Source organism: Marmota monax, unplaced genomic scaffold (genome assembly GCF_021218885.2).
Source record: "Marmota monax isolate L192 unplaced genomic scaffold, Marmota_monax_Labrador192_F-V1.1 WCK01_AAM20220418_F8-fsc00199, whole genome shotgun sequence".
Lineage (NCBI taxonomy): Eukaryota > Metazoa > Chordata > Mammalia > Rodentia > Sciuridae > Marmota > Marmota monax.
The window spans coordinates 2,375,081-2,389,997 of NW_026694340.1; the positions used below are offsets into that span (position 1 = coordinate 2,375,081).

Sequence of the window (14,917 nt, forward strand, 5' to 3'; positions counted from 1 at the left end):
CTTTCTTTCCTTCTTTCTTTTCTCTTTGTTGCACTGCTGCAATAAAGATCTCTTGGTCACTCCGAGTGTTGTGGTCACTTTCCTTTCAATATATACATATGCACATATATATATGTATACACACACACACACACACACACACACACATAATTTCTTTGCTATTGGAATCTACTATGTAAAATTTTTACCAAACAGGTGATTTAGATTCCTTTTGTAATACAAACTATATTCAATAAATTAAAGTTTTATTAATAAAATTTTTAAAATTAATTTTTCATTTATCAAAAGTAAAGTTTTGATAAATATCTATTCTTTTCAAGGTCAATTCAGGCCACTATGTGGTTTTTGTGGTTCCTTAAAGTAACAGGACTTAAAAGATGAACTACCTAGTTTCTGAAATATTACTCTGGAGAAATATTTTCAGTACAAAGTGTTACATAATACATCAAAAATGAAGGATGATTGTTTTGGTTTTAGTTTGACTTTCTTTCTTTTCAGAAGTTATTTATTTTTTAATGGAAAATTTATTTCTATGGTTCAAAATTCCAAAATTGATATTCCAAAAGCCACTACTGCCATTGGTTTTGGAAAGTTTTGAAATACTAGTCCATAATGAATTCTTCCCTAGTCCAGTCCACTCTTGTCAGCTGGGCGTTGCATATGTCTAATAACAGGTAGTATGAGGAGATGTAAAAAAATCTCCTATTGGGGCTGGGGTTGTGGCTCAGTAGTAGAGTGCTTGCCTTGCATGCATGAGGCACTGGGTTTGATCCTCAGCACCACATAAATGTAAAAATAAAAATATTATGTCCACCAAAAACTAAAATATATATATATATATATATATATATATATATATATATATATATATATATATATAAAATCTCCTGTATGTGCAAATCTCCAGTGTGTGCCAGGTGCAGTTCAATCCTCAGTACCAAAAAGAAAAAGAAAAAAAAATATCCAGTGTGATTATTTTGACTAAATTAGAAAATGTCACACTTCTGTTAAAATTCCTTGCACAGATGGGCGCAGTGGCGCATGCCTGTAAGCCCAGTGGCTTGGGAGGCTGAGGCAGGAGGATCACCAATTCAAAGCCAGCCTCAGCAACTTAATGAGACCCTAAGCAACTCAGTGAGACCCTGTCTCTAAATCAAATATTAAAAAGGGCTAGGGATGTGCTTAGTAGTTAAGCACCCCTGGGGGTTCAATCTCTGGTACTTAAAAAACAAACAATAAAACCTCCCTTGCACTGAAGAAGGTCCACAAAGGAAAGAGGCATCGTATCAAAGGAAAAAGTCTTACCCAAACATTTTCTGAGAGTTCCATAATTTGAACTCAAGTTGCTTTCACCCTGTAATAGTAAAATCCTAATAGCTAAACACCCAGTAGATATCAACTTAATCTATATGGAATTTATATGAAGCAACTTTCTTATGTAATGATTGGTACTTTTTACCAATGGCATGTTCACTAATAAATTTTATTTTTTGTTTTAGAGTAAAATTCTTGAAATGCTTGAAGTTCTAGTTACTCTCAAGGATTCTCTTTTCTTTGCCTTTTTTCTATTTAGTGGCAGTTCTCAGACTTTTTCATCCCTGATCTTAACTCCATCACATTTAAATTGCTGTCCACCTTTCTGAATTCATGTCCACAGGCAAACTGAGTGATTCTGCAATTAATAAGAAACCTTTCTTGTTTCGTTCAAAACTGAAATACAAAATAATGATTTTTAGAAACAAGGCTGAAGAATGAATCTTAATTGTCCATGTAAGACACAGAAGGTCTAAAGAATTATGGCCCCTATCTTTGGGGAACTTCAAATTTAGTGGGTAGGATCAGAAAGCAAGCCTCACGGCAGAGAATAAGGAAATAAAAAATAATTTGGGAAGTGCTAATTAAAGTATAAAGATCAAAGATGCTATCAAAAGAGGAATAACCAATTATTTTATGAGAGGCCCAAATGGGAGCTAAAATGTATTGATTGTCTATTTAATGTTATTTCTGCCCTCTGATGACTCTGAAATTGTAGAATGGAAAACATATCACACTGCCTAGAATATTGTAAATGTGTTATGATGTCAGCTGTCATTAATTTTATTTAAATTTTCATCCATGATACCTGTAGGTCTATCATATAGTCTGTACCTGCAACAATAACTCATTACACTTTTGTTAAGTTATTTCATAACATTAACCTATCCAGCAATTCTCCTGCTAGTAAAATTTCCTAAAGTATCCAAAACATTATTATCCAAAGTACAGGTATGAAGTCATGAATTGGTGTGAATATATTGTGTATACAACCAGAGATATGAAAAATTGTACTCTATAGTGTAATAAGAATTGTAATGCATTCCGCTGTCATATATAAATTTTTAAAAAATACTTAAAAGACCACATTCACTCAAATGCTTACTTTTCAATAAATCCATCTCTAGTAAAATACTCATGATGCAAAAGATCAGTAGAGGATATCCTCTCAGCAGGATCAATTTGTAAACAAGCCTAGAAAATAAAAAATATTTTCATAATCAGTGAGTTCTAACAGGGCAAAAATTAAATTTATTTGACAAATGATTCTTAGAAATAGTCAATTATCCAGAGATGAGAGAGAAAAGATGAAATTAAAGCTCAGGAATTTCTGAGGGTATGTTCTGATCATTTATTTCCCTAAGAAATTTTTACTTGCAAAGCAATATTACAGGTTAAATATTCAATGATTCTAGCCAAAGCAAAGCTCAGTGTGTTTCTGTGATGAACAGAAATTATTTAGCTCGTTTTGGTCCTCTTATCAGTGTTGTGTGGTAGAAAGTTCATGAGAAATCATTTGCATTTGACAGATCTGGAAACATGATTAGTGATATGCTAAACTGGATAATTTTTTCTGTATATATGATACAGGGGATCAAACCTAGAGACTCACATGTGCTAGGCAAGTGCTCTACCACTAAGCTATATCTCCAGCCCTAAAGTAATATTTTAAAATAGTATTATAATTTATGCAAATTTCTCAGATATACATTATTAATCTTAACATACATGAACTATATCTGCCAGCAATCCATTAAGTTTTGGATATTTTTTCCTTGAGCTTTGGGGGTGTTGAACTTCAGGAAGGACTACCCCAGCAAAAATAGGACTCCTAGTAAAGATATTCTGCAAGTGAGGTGTCAAATTGCCTGAAAAGAGAAATACATACTTATAAGAAAACATAGAAATTATCTACAATCAAAATAATCAAATTTCCATGTGATCTCCACTAAATTACTAAAAACCGAGACAAGAAAGAGTAACAGTTTTTTAAATTTTTCAAAGTTGAACAAGAAACTATCTGAATGTCAAAAAATTGAGGTTTCGCTAGTAAACTGTTAATAACACACAGGTAGCATAATATGGAACATCACGTTTGTTTTCTTTTCCCAAACTGTAAGACATGTACTATTATCCCAAAAAGCATTTTTAAACTTTTACATATTTCCTTATTGGTATCTAAATAGTTGAACTACAAGTTCATCAGCAAAACAGATTATAGCCTTACTCAAAACAGCTAAAACATTAAAAATTATTTTAAAATCAAAATATTACATAAGATGAAACAAGACTACAGACTAGTAGTAGAGTGGAAAGAACTATAAATAAGAGTGGAGAGAACTAAGGCTAGCATCAGTTTTGCTATAACTAGTTCTGTGACTGAGCAAATCTCTTTTTTTTTTTATGGCTGAATTTATCTGTAAAATTACGGGATTAATCTAATTTTCTCTAAGATTCCTTCTAACATTAATCTCCTAACCAGAACTTTAAAGAAGACACAAAAGAAGTTGATGTTTTAAGGCTCTGAACAGTATCTTAAGTCAATATTTATCTAGATTTCATTGTTTTCATAATTGTTCCCAGTTCCTTCTTCATAATCCTGTAATTATGTTTATGTATATCTTTCCTACCACACAAAGCATTCCTTAAGCTCTTCATTCAGAAATATTAAAAACAAATTGTTGAAATACCCTGTGCAAGGCTAACCACCAAAATATTTGAGTAGTTAAAGCAGATCATCAAATAGTTAAAACTCTCATCAAATATATTTCTTTAATTTTTGTTTGTCATCAAATATATTCTTTTTCTGAGTGTTGTATTAGGGATGGAATCCAGGGCCTCATGTATGATAGACAAGTGTTCTAACACTGAGCTATGTCCCCAGCCCTCATCAAATATACTCTTTTTATATCTTTATTTTTATTTATTTTTATGTGGTGCTAAGGATCGAACCCAGTGCCTCACACATGCCAGGCAAGTGCTCTACCACTGAGCCACCACCCTTGCCCTCAAATATGTTCTTGAATAAGTTATTTTAACTACCCTGAGGTTTTTTCTTTTGTTTTAGTTTGGTTGAAGAGAATGGTTTATAAATAAATAATTGGTGTTTCTATTTCCAAATGCTTTAAAAAAATTTGACTCAATTCTATTGTTCAAAAGTTCTTATTTTAAAAGTACAAATATTTGTAGAAGGCAAAAATTAACAACTTTTAGACAGTCTGAAATATATTCCTTTTGTACTGTTTTTCTTAGCACCAACCATCAACATATGGCTTAGCTATTTGCATCCTGGAAAAGAAAATATTATTTGTAAAAACAGAAAATTTTCTACCTTCTCTATCAGCCCCAGGCATCCATCTGCCATCATTTATCCAAACAATATGCTTCCCTGTTTTTAGGCAGAAAAACTAACTTTGAAAATCAAACAGAATTTATCTGGTAATATTTATTTAGGCATGTAATAGAATATTTCATTAATACCTACCTACTTTTAAAATAATTTTATGAAGTAAATCTAAGTCAGAACTGCTAGGAAGATAGGGATTTCCAGTGGCCATCTCAATGATCGTACAGCCCAAAGCCCAGATATCCACTGGCCTGAAACAAACCCAAGTAAATTACTTTTTCATCAAGATTATCTATTTTTAAAATACTTTTAAAATAAGATCAAGGCCAAAGAAACAAGAATGTTAAGTGGTATCATTAAAATTTTCACTGTAGCATCATATGCCAACTTTAGTTTAAACATTAAATATTATCGCATTTTATTAATAACATTAAATAACTTGTATTTAAGTTGCACAAGAAGCCCTGAAGCAATCCAGATAAAAAGTAACTAATTCTAAAATTGTTTCATATACTTATATAAGCATATTATCATAAGTGGTTTATGAATTAGATTTGAATACTGAAGTCTCATGTTTTAAAAGTAAAAATTAAAAGTCTCAAATATTTTACCCTTATTATTTTATTTATCTTAGCCCATTATGAGTCAGCCATAATCCAAATTTTTTTCCACATGATGCTTTTAAAAAGATTGTTCTTATTCATAGGACTTGTAAATAAATAAAAGATACTCAATCTCACAGACTATGATATCTATTTTTCATTGATCCAAATGACAAGTATTATAATAACTGATATGTATTTTATTTGTGAAGCTATGGGAAATGAATATTTCCTTGTACTAGTCCAGGAGAGAAAACTTATACAACTTCTTTGGAAGGAAATTAACAAAAGATAACAAATTTTAAATTGTATATACTTTTGATTACATGACTTTATTTTGAGACATTTATTCTAAGATATGTTCATCAGGGTAAATTACATGAAAATTTCACTGCAGCATTTTTTGTGGTAGAAAAAAGATTGGAAGCAGCCTAAATATTCATCAATAAGGGAATGACTAAGTAAATTTTTGCAAAACCACATAATGAAATAATATTCCTCTCTCTAATATGATGAAGTAGGTCTATCCATACCTGCCAAAATGGAATTTTCTCCAAATTAAACTGGCAGGCACAAAAAAAAGCAAAATTCATGAAAGAAATCAAAGAAGATCAAATAAATGAAGATATATTCCAGGTTCATGGATGGGCAGACAATCTTACCAATATGTTATTTATTCCAAACTTTATATAAATATTCAATGCAACCTGAATAAAAATCTAGCAAATTAAATAATTAAACCAGTACTATGGTACACACCTGTAATCCCAGCTACTCCAGAGGCTAAGGCAGGAGAATTGTAAGTTCAAGGCCAGCCTCAGAAATTTAGTGAGACCCTCAGGAAATTAGTGAGACCCTGTCTCAAAATAAAAAAATAAAAACAGCCAGGGGTATAGCTCCCTGGTAGAGCACTCCTGGAGCAATTCCCAGTTTCACACACCAATATAAAAAGATAATTATGTGGGGCCAGGGTTGTAGCTCAGTGGTACAACTGAGCGTTTGCCGGGCACGTGTGAGGCAATGGGTTCAATTCTCAGCACTGCATGTAAATAAATAAAAAAAAGTTCCATCAATAACTAAAAAAAAAAATTCAATAAAAACGATAATTATGTGAGGTGATACATATGTTAATTAGCTAAATTTAGTTGTTCCACAATGTATATGTACTTGGAAACATCATGTTATTGTCTATGGTAAATACATATAATTTAATCTATCAATTTAAAAAAATAATCTGTAGATTTTAACAAATTAATTGTAAAGTTCGTATGGAAAGGAAATAGACCCACCAGAACATTTTAATACAATGTTGAGAGAAAAGAATAAAGTCAGCGTCAACTCTGCTGGACTTTAAGATATACTGTAAGACCATCATACTAAGCACAACAGTTTGTGGTAATGGTTAAAAAAAAAAAAAGACCAAGGTAATAGACTACAGAGCCCAGATATAGACTCGCACAGAAATATAGTCAACTGGTTTTGGTTTTGTTTGGTTGAGTTTTTTTTTTGTTTTTTGAGTTGCTGGGGATCAAACCCAGGGCCTTACATGTGCTAAACTACACTCCCAGCCTCTCAAATAGTCTTTGACAAAAGAGTAAAGGCAGTTGAATAAAGGATAGTCTTTTGAACAAGTAGTGCAAGGATAAATAGACATCCATATGAAAAGAAGAAAAGAATTTTGACTAAGATCTTGAAATTTTCCCCAAAATTAATCAAAATGGATGATACACATAATGTAAAAGGCAAAACTATAAAACCTCTAGACAAACACATAGGGAAAAAAATCTAGGCGACCCTGGATTTGGTGATAAATTTTTAGATATAAAGCATAGTTCACACAGTAAAACCACTGATAAATGGACTTCATTAAAATTAAAACTTCTATTCTGTGAAAGACACTATTAAGATAATGAAAAGACAAGCCATAGGTTGGGAGAAAATATTCACAAAATTTCTATCTGATTAAGGATTTATATACAAAATATACCAACAAAACTCTTAAAACTCAACAATAAGAAAATAAACCAATTTTACAATGGGCAAAAGATATAAACACATACCTCACCAAAGAAGACATACAGATGGCAAATGAGCATATTAAAAGTTGCTCAACAGTATATACCATCAAGAAATTGAAAATTAAAACAACAGGGGCTGGGGTTATAGCTTAGTGGTTGAGCTTTGCCTAGCATGTGTGAGGCACTGGGTTCAATCCTCAACATCATATAAAAATAAAAAATAAGGGGCTGGGGTTGTGGCTCAGTGGTAGAGCGCTTGCCTAGCACATGCGAGGCCCTGGGTTTGATCCTCAGCACCACATAAAAATAAATAAATAAAGATATCGTGTCCAACTAAAAAATAAATATTTTTTAAAAAATAAAAAAATAAAAAATAAAATAAAGGTATTGTGTCCTTCTACAATTAAAAACAAAAAATTAAGAAAACTGCTGGACACAGTAGTACCTACCCGTAATCCTAGTGATGCAAGAGACTAAGGTAAGGGGATCGCCAAGTTTAAGGCCAGTCTGGGCAATTTAGTGAGATTCTGTCTCAAAAAGTGAAAACAATTAAAGATGTGGTGTAAAACACCTCTGGTTTCAATCCCCAGTACCTAAATAAATAAATAAAACAATGCAATATCACTATATACCTATTAGAATGGCTAAAATCTAAAATACTGACACCTCCAACTGCTGATGAGGATGTGGACCAACAAATTCTCATTCATTGTTGGCAGGAATGCAAAATTATACAGCCTCTTTGAAGGACAGTTTGGCAACTTCTTACAAAGCTAAATATAGTCTTAGCACACAATCTAGCAATTGTACTCCTTGGTAGTTAACCAGCAAGTAAAAAGTTTAGATTCACATAACAACCTGGACATGGATATTTATAGCAACTTGCTTCATAATTGCACAGACTTGATAGGAATTGAAGTGGTACGTGTATGCAATGAATATTATTTAGCAGCAAAAAAAGAGAGAGAGAGAGAGAGAGAGAGAGAGAGAGAGAGAGAGAGAGAGAGAAATGAGCTATCAAGCCACCAAAAAAAAAAAAAAATCATAGAACATTATACATGTTGCCAAGTCAATGAAGCTTGTCTAAAAACTCTACATCCTGTATAATTCCAACTATATGGCATTCTGGAAAAAGCTAAAGTAAAATGATGATAAAAAGATCAGTGGTTGCTAGTTAAAGGAGAAGGAGAAAATAATAAAAAGGTAGAGGTACAAATGGGGTGCCAGGGTGCCTGCTTGTAATCCCAACAATTTGGAAGCCTCAGAAATTCTTCTGCCTCAGGCTTCCAAATTGTTGGGATTACATTTACCCTGGCACCCCGTTTAAATCCTAATGTAAACTATGGGATTTAGGATAGTAAAATTCTATCTCAAAATAAAAAACATAATAAAAAGCTAGGTGTGGTGGTCCAAGTCTGTGATCCCAGAGACTCGGAAGAAGGCCGAGGCATTAGGATCGCAAGTTCAAGCCAGTCTCAGCAACTTAGCAAGGACCTAGACAACTTAGCAAGACCCTGACTTAAAATATACAAATAATAAAAAGGGCTGTGGATATGGCTCAGTAGTTAAATACCCCTGAGTTCAGTCCCTGATACAAAAAAAAAAAAAAAAAGAAAGAAAAAGAAAACATAATATAAAGGGCTGTGGGTACATACGTTCATTGGTAAAGTGCCTGTGAGTTCAGTCCCAGTAACAATAAGAAAAGGAAAAAAAAAAAAAAAGGTAAAATAAAACTATTCTCTATGATACTGAAGTTATGGACATGATATTATATATTTATCAAAACCCAGAAAGTTCAACACAGAAAGTTAAATCCTAATGTAAACTATGGGATTTAGTTGAGAATAATGTATCAGTATTGGCCCATTAATTGTAACAAATATACCATATAATACAAGATGTTAATAACATGGAAATGTAACCAGGCGCAGTGGAGCACACCTACAATCTCTGCAACTTTGAAAGCTGAGGCCAGAACATCACAAGTTCAAGGATAGCCTCAGCAAGTTAGAGAGACCCTATCTCAAAATTAAAAAAAAAAAATTATAGGGTTGGGAGTGTACTTCAATGATAAAACCCCTCTGGGTTCAATCCCTAGTACCAAAAGAAAATAATGATGATGATGTTAATGGTGGTGATGATGATTATGATGATAATAATAATAATATTGATGAGGAGGAGAAAGAGAAAAAGGAAATGTTGTTGTAGTGAGGTGTGAGGTGGAGGGGGTATATGATACCTCTGCACTTTCTGTTCAACTTTTCTACAAACCTAAAACTGCTCTAATTAATTTTAATGAGAATTTTAATGAGACACACACAACACTGGGAAGACAGCATGCCCACTGGCATCTGAAGGGTCCCAAAGGGAACCTGAGAGAACATGGGGCCCTCTACTTTAGGAATTTTATTATGGGATTCAGCTTCAGAAAGCTAGATCCAGTTTTGAGGTTGGTATATACAAGGCTTAAGGTCCATTATAAATGTTTGTTTTGTAGAAACTGGAACTGATCATTTATAGGCTCCAACTCATCATGAGAAGTGGAAGGTATAAGCTAGGGTACAAACAGACTCTGAAGATTATCAGACAAGGCAAAGCAAAATTGGTCATTGTGTTTGTCAGTTTTCTGTTGCTGTGACAAAATATCTGAGATAAACAACTTTAAAAGAGGCTAAAGATTAATCTGGGCTCATGGTTTCAGTCAGTTGCTTTGGATCTGTGGTAGTGCAGCATATCATGGGGATGGAACATGGGTGTAGGAGATCTGCTCACCTCATAGTGGCCGGGAAGCAAAGAGAGAAGAGGAGGACAAGGGTTCCCATATCCCCTTCAATGGCACACCCCTAATAATGTAACTTCCTTTTACCTCCTGAAATTTCCATGACCTCCAAATAGTGATACAGATGGGCAATTAACACTTAGACATTAACACTTCAGATTTTGAGGGACATTTCAAAGCTAAACTATAATAGTCATTCTTACCAACAACTTCCCAGCTTTGAATATATCCAAAACAGTACTACATCACATTGGCCAAACTAGGATCCATCACTATGATGGCAATAATATTAAGTTTGACACAAGCTGAAGAAAATACTATTGAGTATGCACACTGGCTGAAATTCATGCAGGTGATTTTGATATATGGAAACATGCTGAAATAGACTGGTGAAAAGTAAATTATACAAAATTTTTCTTTAATAAAATTTTCTAGAGCTTGTTTTTAAAAAAGAGAGACAGACAGACAAACAGACAAGCTTGGTCAAGAAAAGCTGATCCAACCAAGCTTTGGTCTAACATGCAGGGGTAAGGGGGGATTAAAAGAACTAAAGCCAGGTACAGTGGCACTGCTTGTAATTCCAACATGAAAGACTGAGACAAAAGGACTGAAAGTTCAAAGCCAGACTCAGAAATTTAGTGAGACCCTCAGCAACTAAGTGAGACCTTGTCTCAAATTTTAAAAATAAAAAGGGCTGGGAATATAACTCAGTGGTAAAGTACTCCTGGGTGTAATCAAAGAAGAAGGAGGAGGAAGAAAGGAAGGAAGAGGAGGGAAAAAAGAACAACAACAATAACAACTGGGGATGGTCTTCTAGCATGATATAATGAACAGGTCAGCTGGGCTACTCCTCATTGAAACCAGTGAAAATTATCTTTCTAAAAGTACAACTAGGGCTGGGAATGTAGTTCATTGTGGTCCTAGGCTCAATCCTCAGCATGCAAAAAAAAAAAAACCAAAAACAACAAATCCAACAACAAAACAAACAAAAAACTGTGAAAATTTAGTAAGGAAGTAAGTGTATTCCCTCCTTCCCCAATCTCAGCTCTGAGTCTACAGCTGGCTGGCTACCTCTTCACTAGCTCCCGTTTGAAGTTCTTTCTTCCCTGGAGAAACAGAACTTCAGCACTGCTCATACTTTGCCCAGCTCTCTGTTGCTGAGGCTAAGTCCTGGGTGAATAAGGTTGAGAGATGAGGGTCAAGGGCTGGGATTGTAGTTCAGTAGTAGAGCACTCACCTAGTATGTGTGAGGCACTGGGTTTGATTCTCAGCAACACATAAAAATAAATAAATAAAATAAAGATACAAAAAAAAAAAAAAAAAAGACGAAGGTCACATCTCCCACCAAGCCCCAACTCATGGAATAATGGCTGTACATTGGGTGTAGTACACCAAGAATACTAGGGCCACTCAACCTGGCTCGTGGAGTAGTGATTTCATGTTGGGAGAAGCAAGCTAAGGGGACCTCAGGCTACTGCTCCTCCCAGTCACTGAGCACTCAGCTCCTAGAGGAAAGAGTATTGCTTAGAGATAAAATTTGCTTTAATCCAAAATAGCTCCAGAACCCTACACTTCAGAGATTTTGCCTGGGAAAAGAAGAGGGCCATAAAATCGATGGCTTCTGATCTCTTCCAAAGGAGTTGACTTTATTTGCAACTGAGTGTAGAAAAGTTCAGGCCTAAGGGTGCTCTCTAGAACAGTGGAGGATGCAGTGAAAGGCAACTGCATTAAATGACAATTCAATCTAGACTACATCTCAGCTAGTTTGTGGGAAAGAGCCATCAAATGAGCCAGTTGAGAGAAGCCTTCTCAAAATCAGAACAAACACTAAATATTGACCATCACAGAAATTATTCCTTCAAAGGAGCCACAGTGTGATTGGAATAATTCATTGTGCAATTTAAGCCCCATGCCAATTCTGAAAGCAATAGAGCAATCAGCTTATCTCGTGGAGTTCAATGGCTAGGAACAGTAAGGGGAAGACAGAAAGATAACATTACTAATTCCATTGCCATCCCAGAGTGACCATGACCTATCCAAAGCTGTGACTCCCTGAGGAGCAACTATACAGATTTAATACTTTTGTGGAAGGAAACAAATTTCACTAAAATTCAGCTAGTCACTATAACACACAAAAAATAACAATAGCAAGACCCAGAGTGGAAAGTCCTGTACCCAGAGTTTTTAGAATATGTTATCTAAAATACTGAGGTTCCAGCAAAAAAATACAAGGCATGCAAGAAATCTATGAGAAATTATTCATATGCAAGAAAAAAAGCAGGCTGTCCAAACTGACTATAAGAGTAAACATATGTTGGATTGAACAGAAAAAGATTTCAAAATAAATATTAAAAATGCATTCACACAACTAAGGGAAAGCATGATTAAAGAAGCATGGGAAGATACAATGACAATCTCATATCAAATAGAGAATATTAATCAAGAAACAAATTATATATGGAGAAAGAGGCAGGAGGAGAAGCAGGGAGAAATCTTGGAATTGAAAAGTACAATAACTGAAATTAAAAGTTCACTGGAGGGGCTCAACAGTAGGCTTGAACAGGCAGAAGAAAGAATTCATGGACTTAAAGACAGATCAATGGAGATTTTGCAAGCTGAAGAATAGAGAATAAAAAAAATGAGAGTGGGGAGAAGAGACTCATATGTATCTGGGAATACCAAAATGAAAAGAGAAAGAAAAAGAAGAAAAATATTTAATGAAATAATGGATGACAATTCCCAAATTTACTGCAAAATAATAATCAACAAATCCAGAAAGCCAAACAAACTCCAACTAGGATAAATACAAAGAGATCTACCACAAAGGAATATACCATAGTAAAAATGCCAAAAGTCAAAAACAAGAAGAAAAGCAAGAGAAAATGAATCATCACTTACAAGGAGACCCTCAATCAGACTAAAAGGAGACTTCTCAGTACAAACAATGGAGGCCCAGAAGCAATGATATAATTCAGAGTGCTCCAAAAAAACCCTGTCAACCCAAAATCCCATATTGAGGAAACCTATTTTTTGAAAATGAAGTAAAATTAAGATTTTTTTCCAAGATAAACAAAAAGTTGGAGAACATGTTGCTAGCCAACCTACCAAACAATGAGTAAATTAAATAACTTTGATTAAACAGATTGTTTCCTAGGAAAACACAAACAACTGAATCCGGCTTAAGAAAAAACAGACAATTTTAATAAACCTAAAACAAACAAAAATATTGAGTAAGTAATCAAAAACTATCCACAAACAAAAATATAGGCCCAGATGGTTTCACTGTGTAATTCTACCAAATATTTAAAGAACTCTTTAAGAACTATCAAACAACCTTTCAAGAACAGGCATGGTAGCACACACTTGTAATCCCATCTATTCAGGAGGCTGAGGCAAGAGGATTGCAAGTTAGAGGCCAGCCTCAGGCACACAACAAGACCCTTTCTCAAAATAAAAAATAAAAAAGGGTAAGAATGTAGCTTAGTGGCAGAATGTTTGTCTAACATGTATGAGACCCTGGGCTCAATCCCCAGTACCACAAAAAAGAAAGGAGGAAGAGAATGAGGGAAGGAAAGAAGAGAAGAAATGAGAAACAAGAGAGAGGGAATATTTTCCAATTCATTTTTAAAGACCAGAATTACTTTGATACTTAAACCAGACAAAGGTATCATTAGAAAAGAAAACTACAAATATCCCTCATGAATAAGGACACAAAATTCTCAATAAAATCCAATAACACCTAAGAAGAATTACATATGACCAATTGGCATGTATTACAGGAACATGAGGTTGTTTTAATATCCAAAAATCAACAAATGCAATACATCAATAGAATAAAAATAACATTCATATTTTGATGATCTCAATAGTCAAAAAAAATATTTGATAAAATATAATACCTTTTTATGATAAAAGCACTCAACAAACTAAGAATAAAAGAAAATTATCTCAATTTGATAAAGGGCATCTATGACAATCTACATCTAATATCATAATTAATTATTGAAGACTGGAATCTTTCCCTCTAACATTGTGAATAAGACCAGGATGTTTGCTCCTGCCACTTCTATTCAACATTGTTGATTCCTTATTTTATTGTGTGTGGTGTGTGTGTGTGTGTGTGTGTGTGTGAGACACATATAAAATTATAAGACAGGTACAGAAGCACTTGCCTGTAATCCCAGCTACTTGGTACAGGACTGAACCCTGGGGTGCTCTACCACTGAGCTATATCCTAAGCCTTTTTTATTATTTTGAGACAAGGTCTCACTAAGTTGCTGAGGTTGGCCTCCTGCCTCAGCCTACTGACACTGGAATTACAGGCCCTTACCATTGTACCCAGCTTCCCTCCAACATTGTGCTAGAGATTCTGGTCAGGGTAATTAGAAAATAAATGAATAAATAAGCAGTGACCCAACCAGGAAAGAAGTGAAACTGTTTCTGTTCATAGATGACATGATCTTCTGCATAGAAAACCCTAGGAAATTCACTAAATAGCTATGAGAACTAATAAACAAATCTATCCAGGTTGCAGGAGATAAGATCAATATACAAAAATCAGTTGTAATTTTACATATTTGTAATGAAAAAATCTGCAAATGAAGAAATCAACTCCATTCCAACAGCACCAAACAGAATGAAATATTTAGATATTTAGAACTAAATTTAACAGAAGATGTACAAAATGTATTCTGTAAAAAGTATAAAATGTTGAAAGAAATTAAGGAAGATCTAAATAAGTGGGAAAAAATCCTCTGTTCATAGACTTACAATATTGTTAAACTAGCAATAATCTCCAAATTGATCCCCAGATGTAATTCAATCCCTATCAGAGTCCCAGTGACTGAAGTTGATCCCA

The 14,917-nt window shown here is 34.0% G+C and overlaps 1 protein-coding gene across 8 annotated transcripts in view; it reads right to left on the reverse strand.

The window, feature by feature from the left end:
* The window catches only part of Cdkl3 (cyclin dependent kinase like 3), a 47,104-nt gene that overhangs the window by 13,783 nt on the left and 18,404 nt on the right, over positions 1-14,917 (reverse strand). For 7 of the 8 annotated variants that reach the window (XM_046467633.2, XM_046467634.2, XM_058586527.1 and 4 more), the window contains 3 exons: positions 4,799-4,911; positions 3,043-3,182; positions 2,420-2,508 (listed from right to left, as the gene is read on the reverse strand). In XM_046467633.2, coding sequence (XP_046323589.1) covers positions 2,420-2,508; positions 3,043-3,182; positions 4,799-4,911 — 342 coding nt within the window. The remainder of the gene's footprint in view (positions 1-2,419; positions 2,509-3,042; positions 3,183-4,798; positions 4,912-14,917) is intronic. The other variant, XM_046467632.2, reaches the window with a different exon arrangement.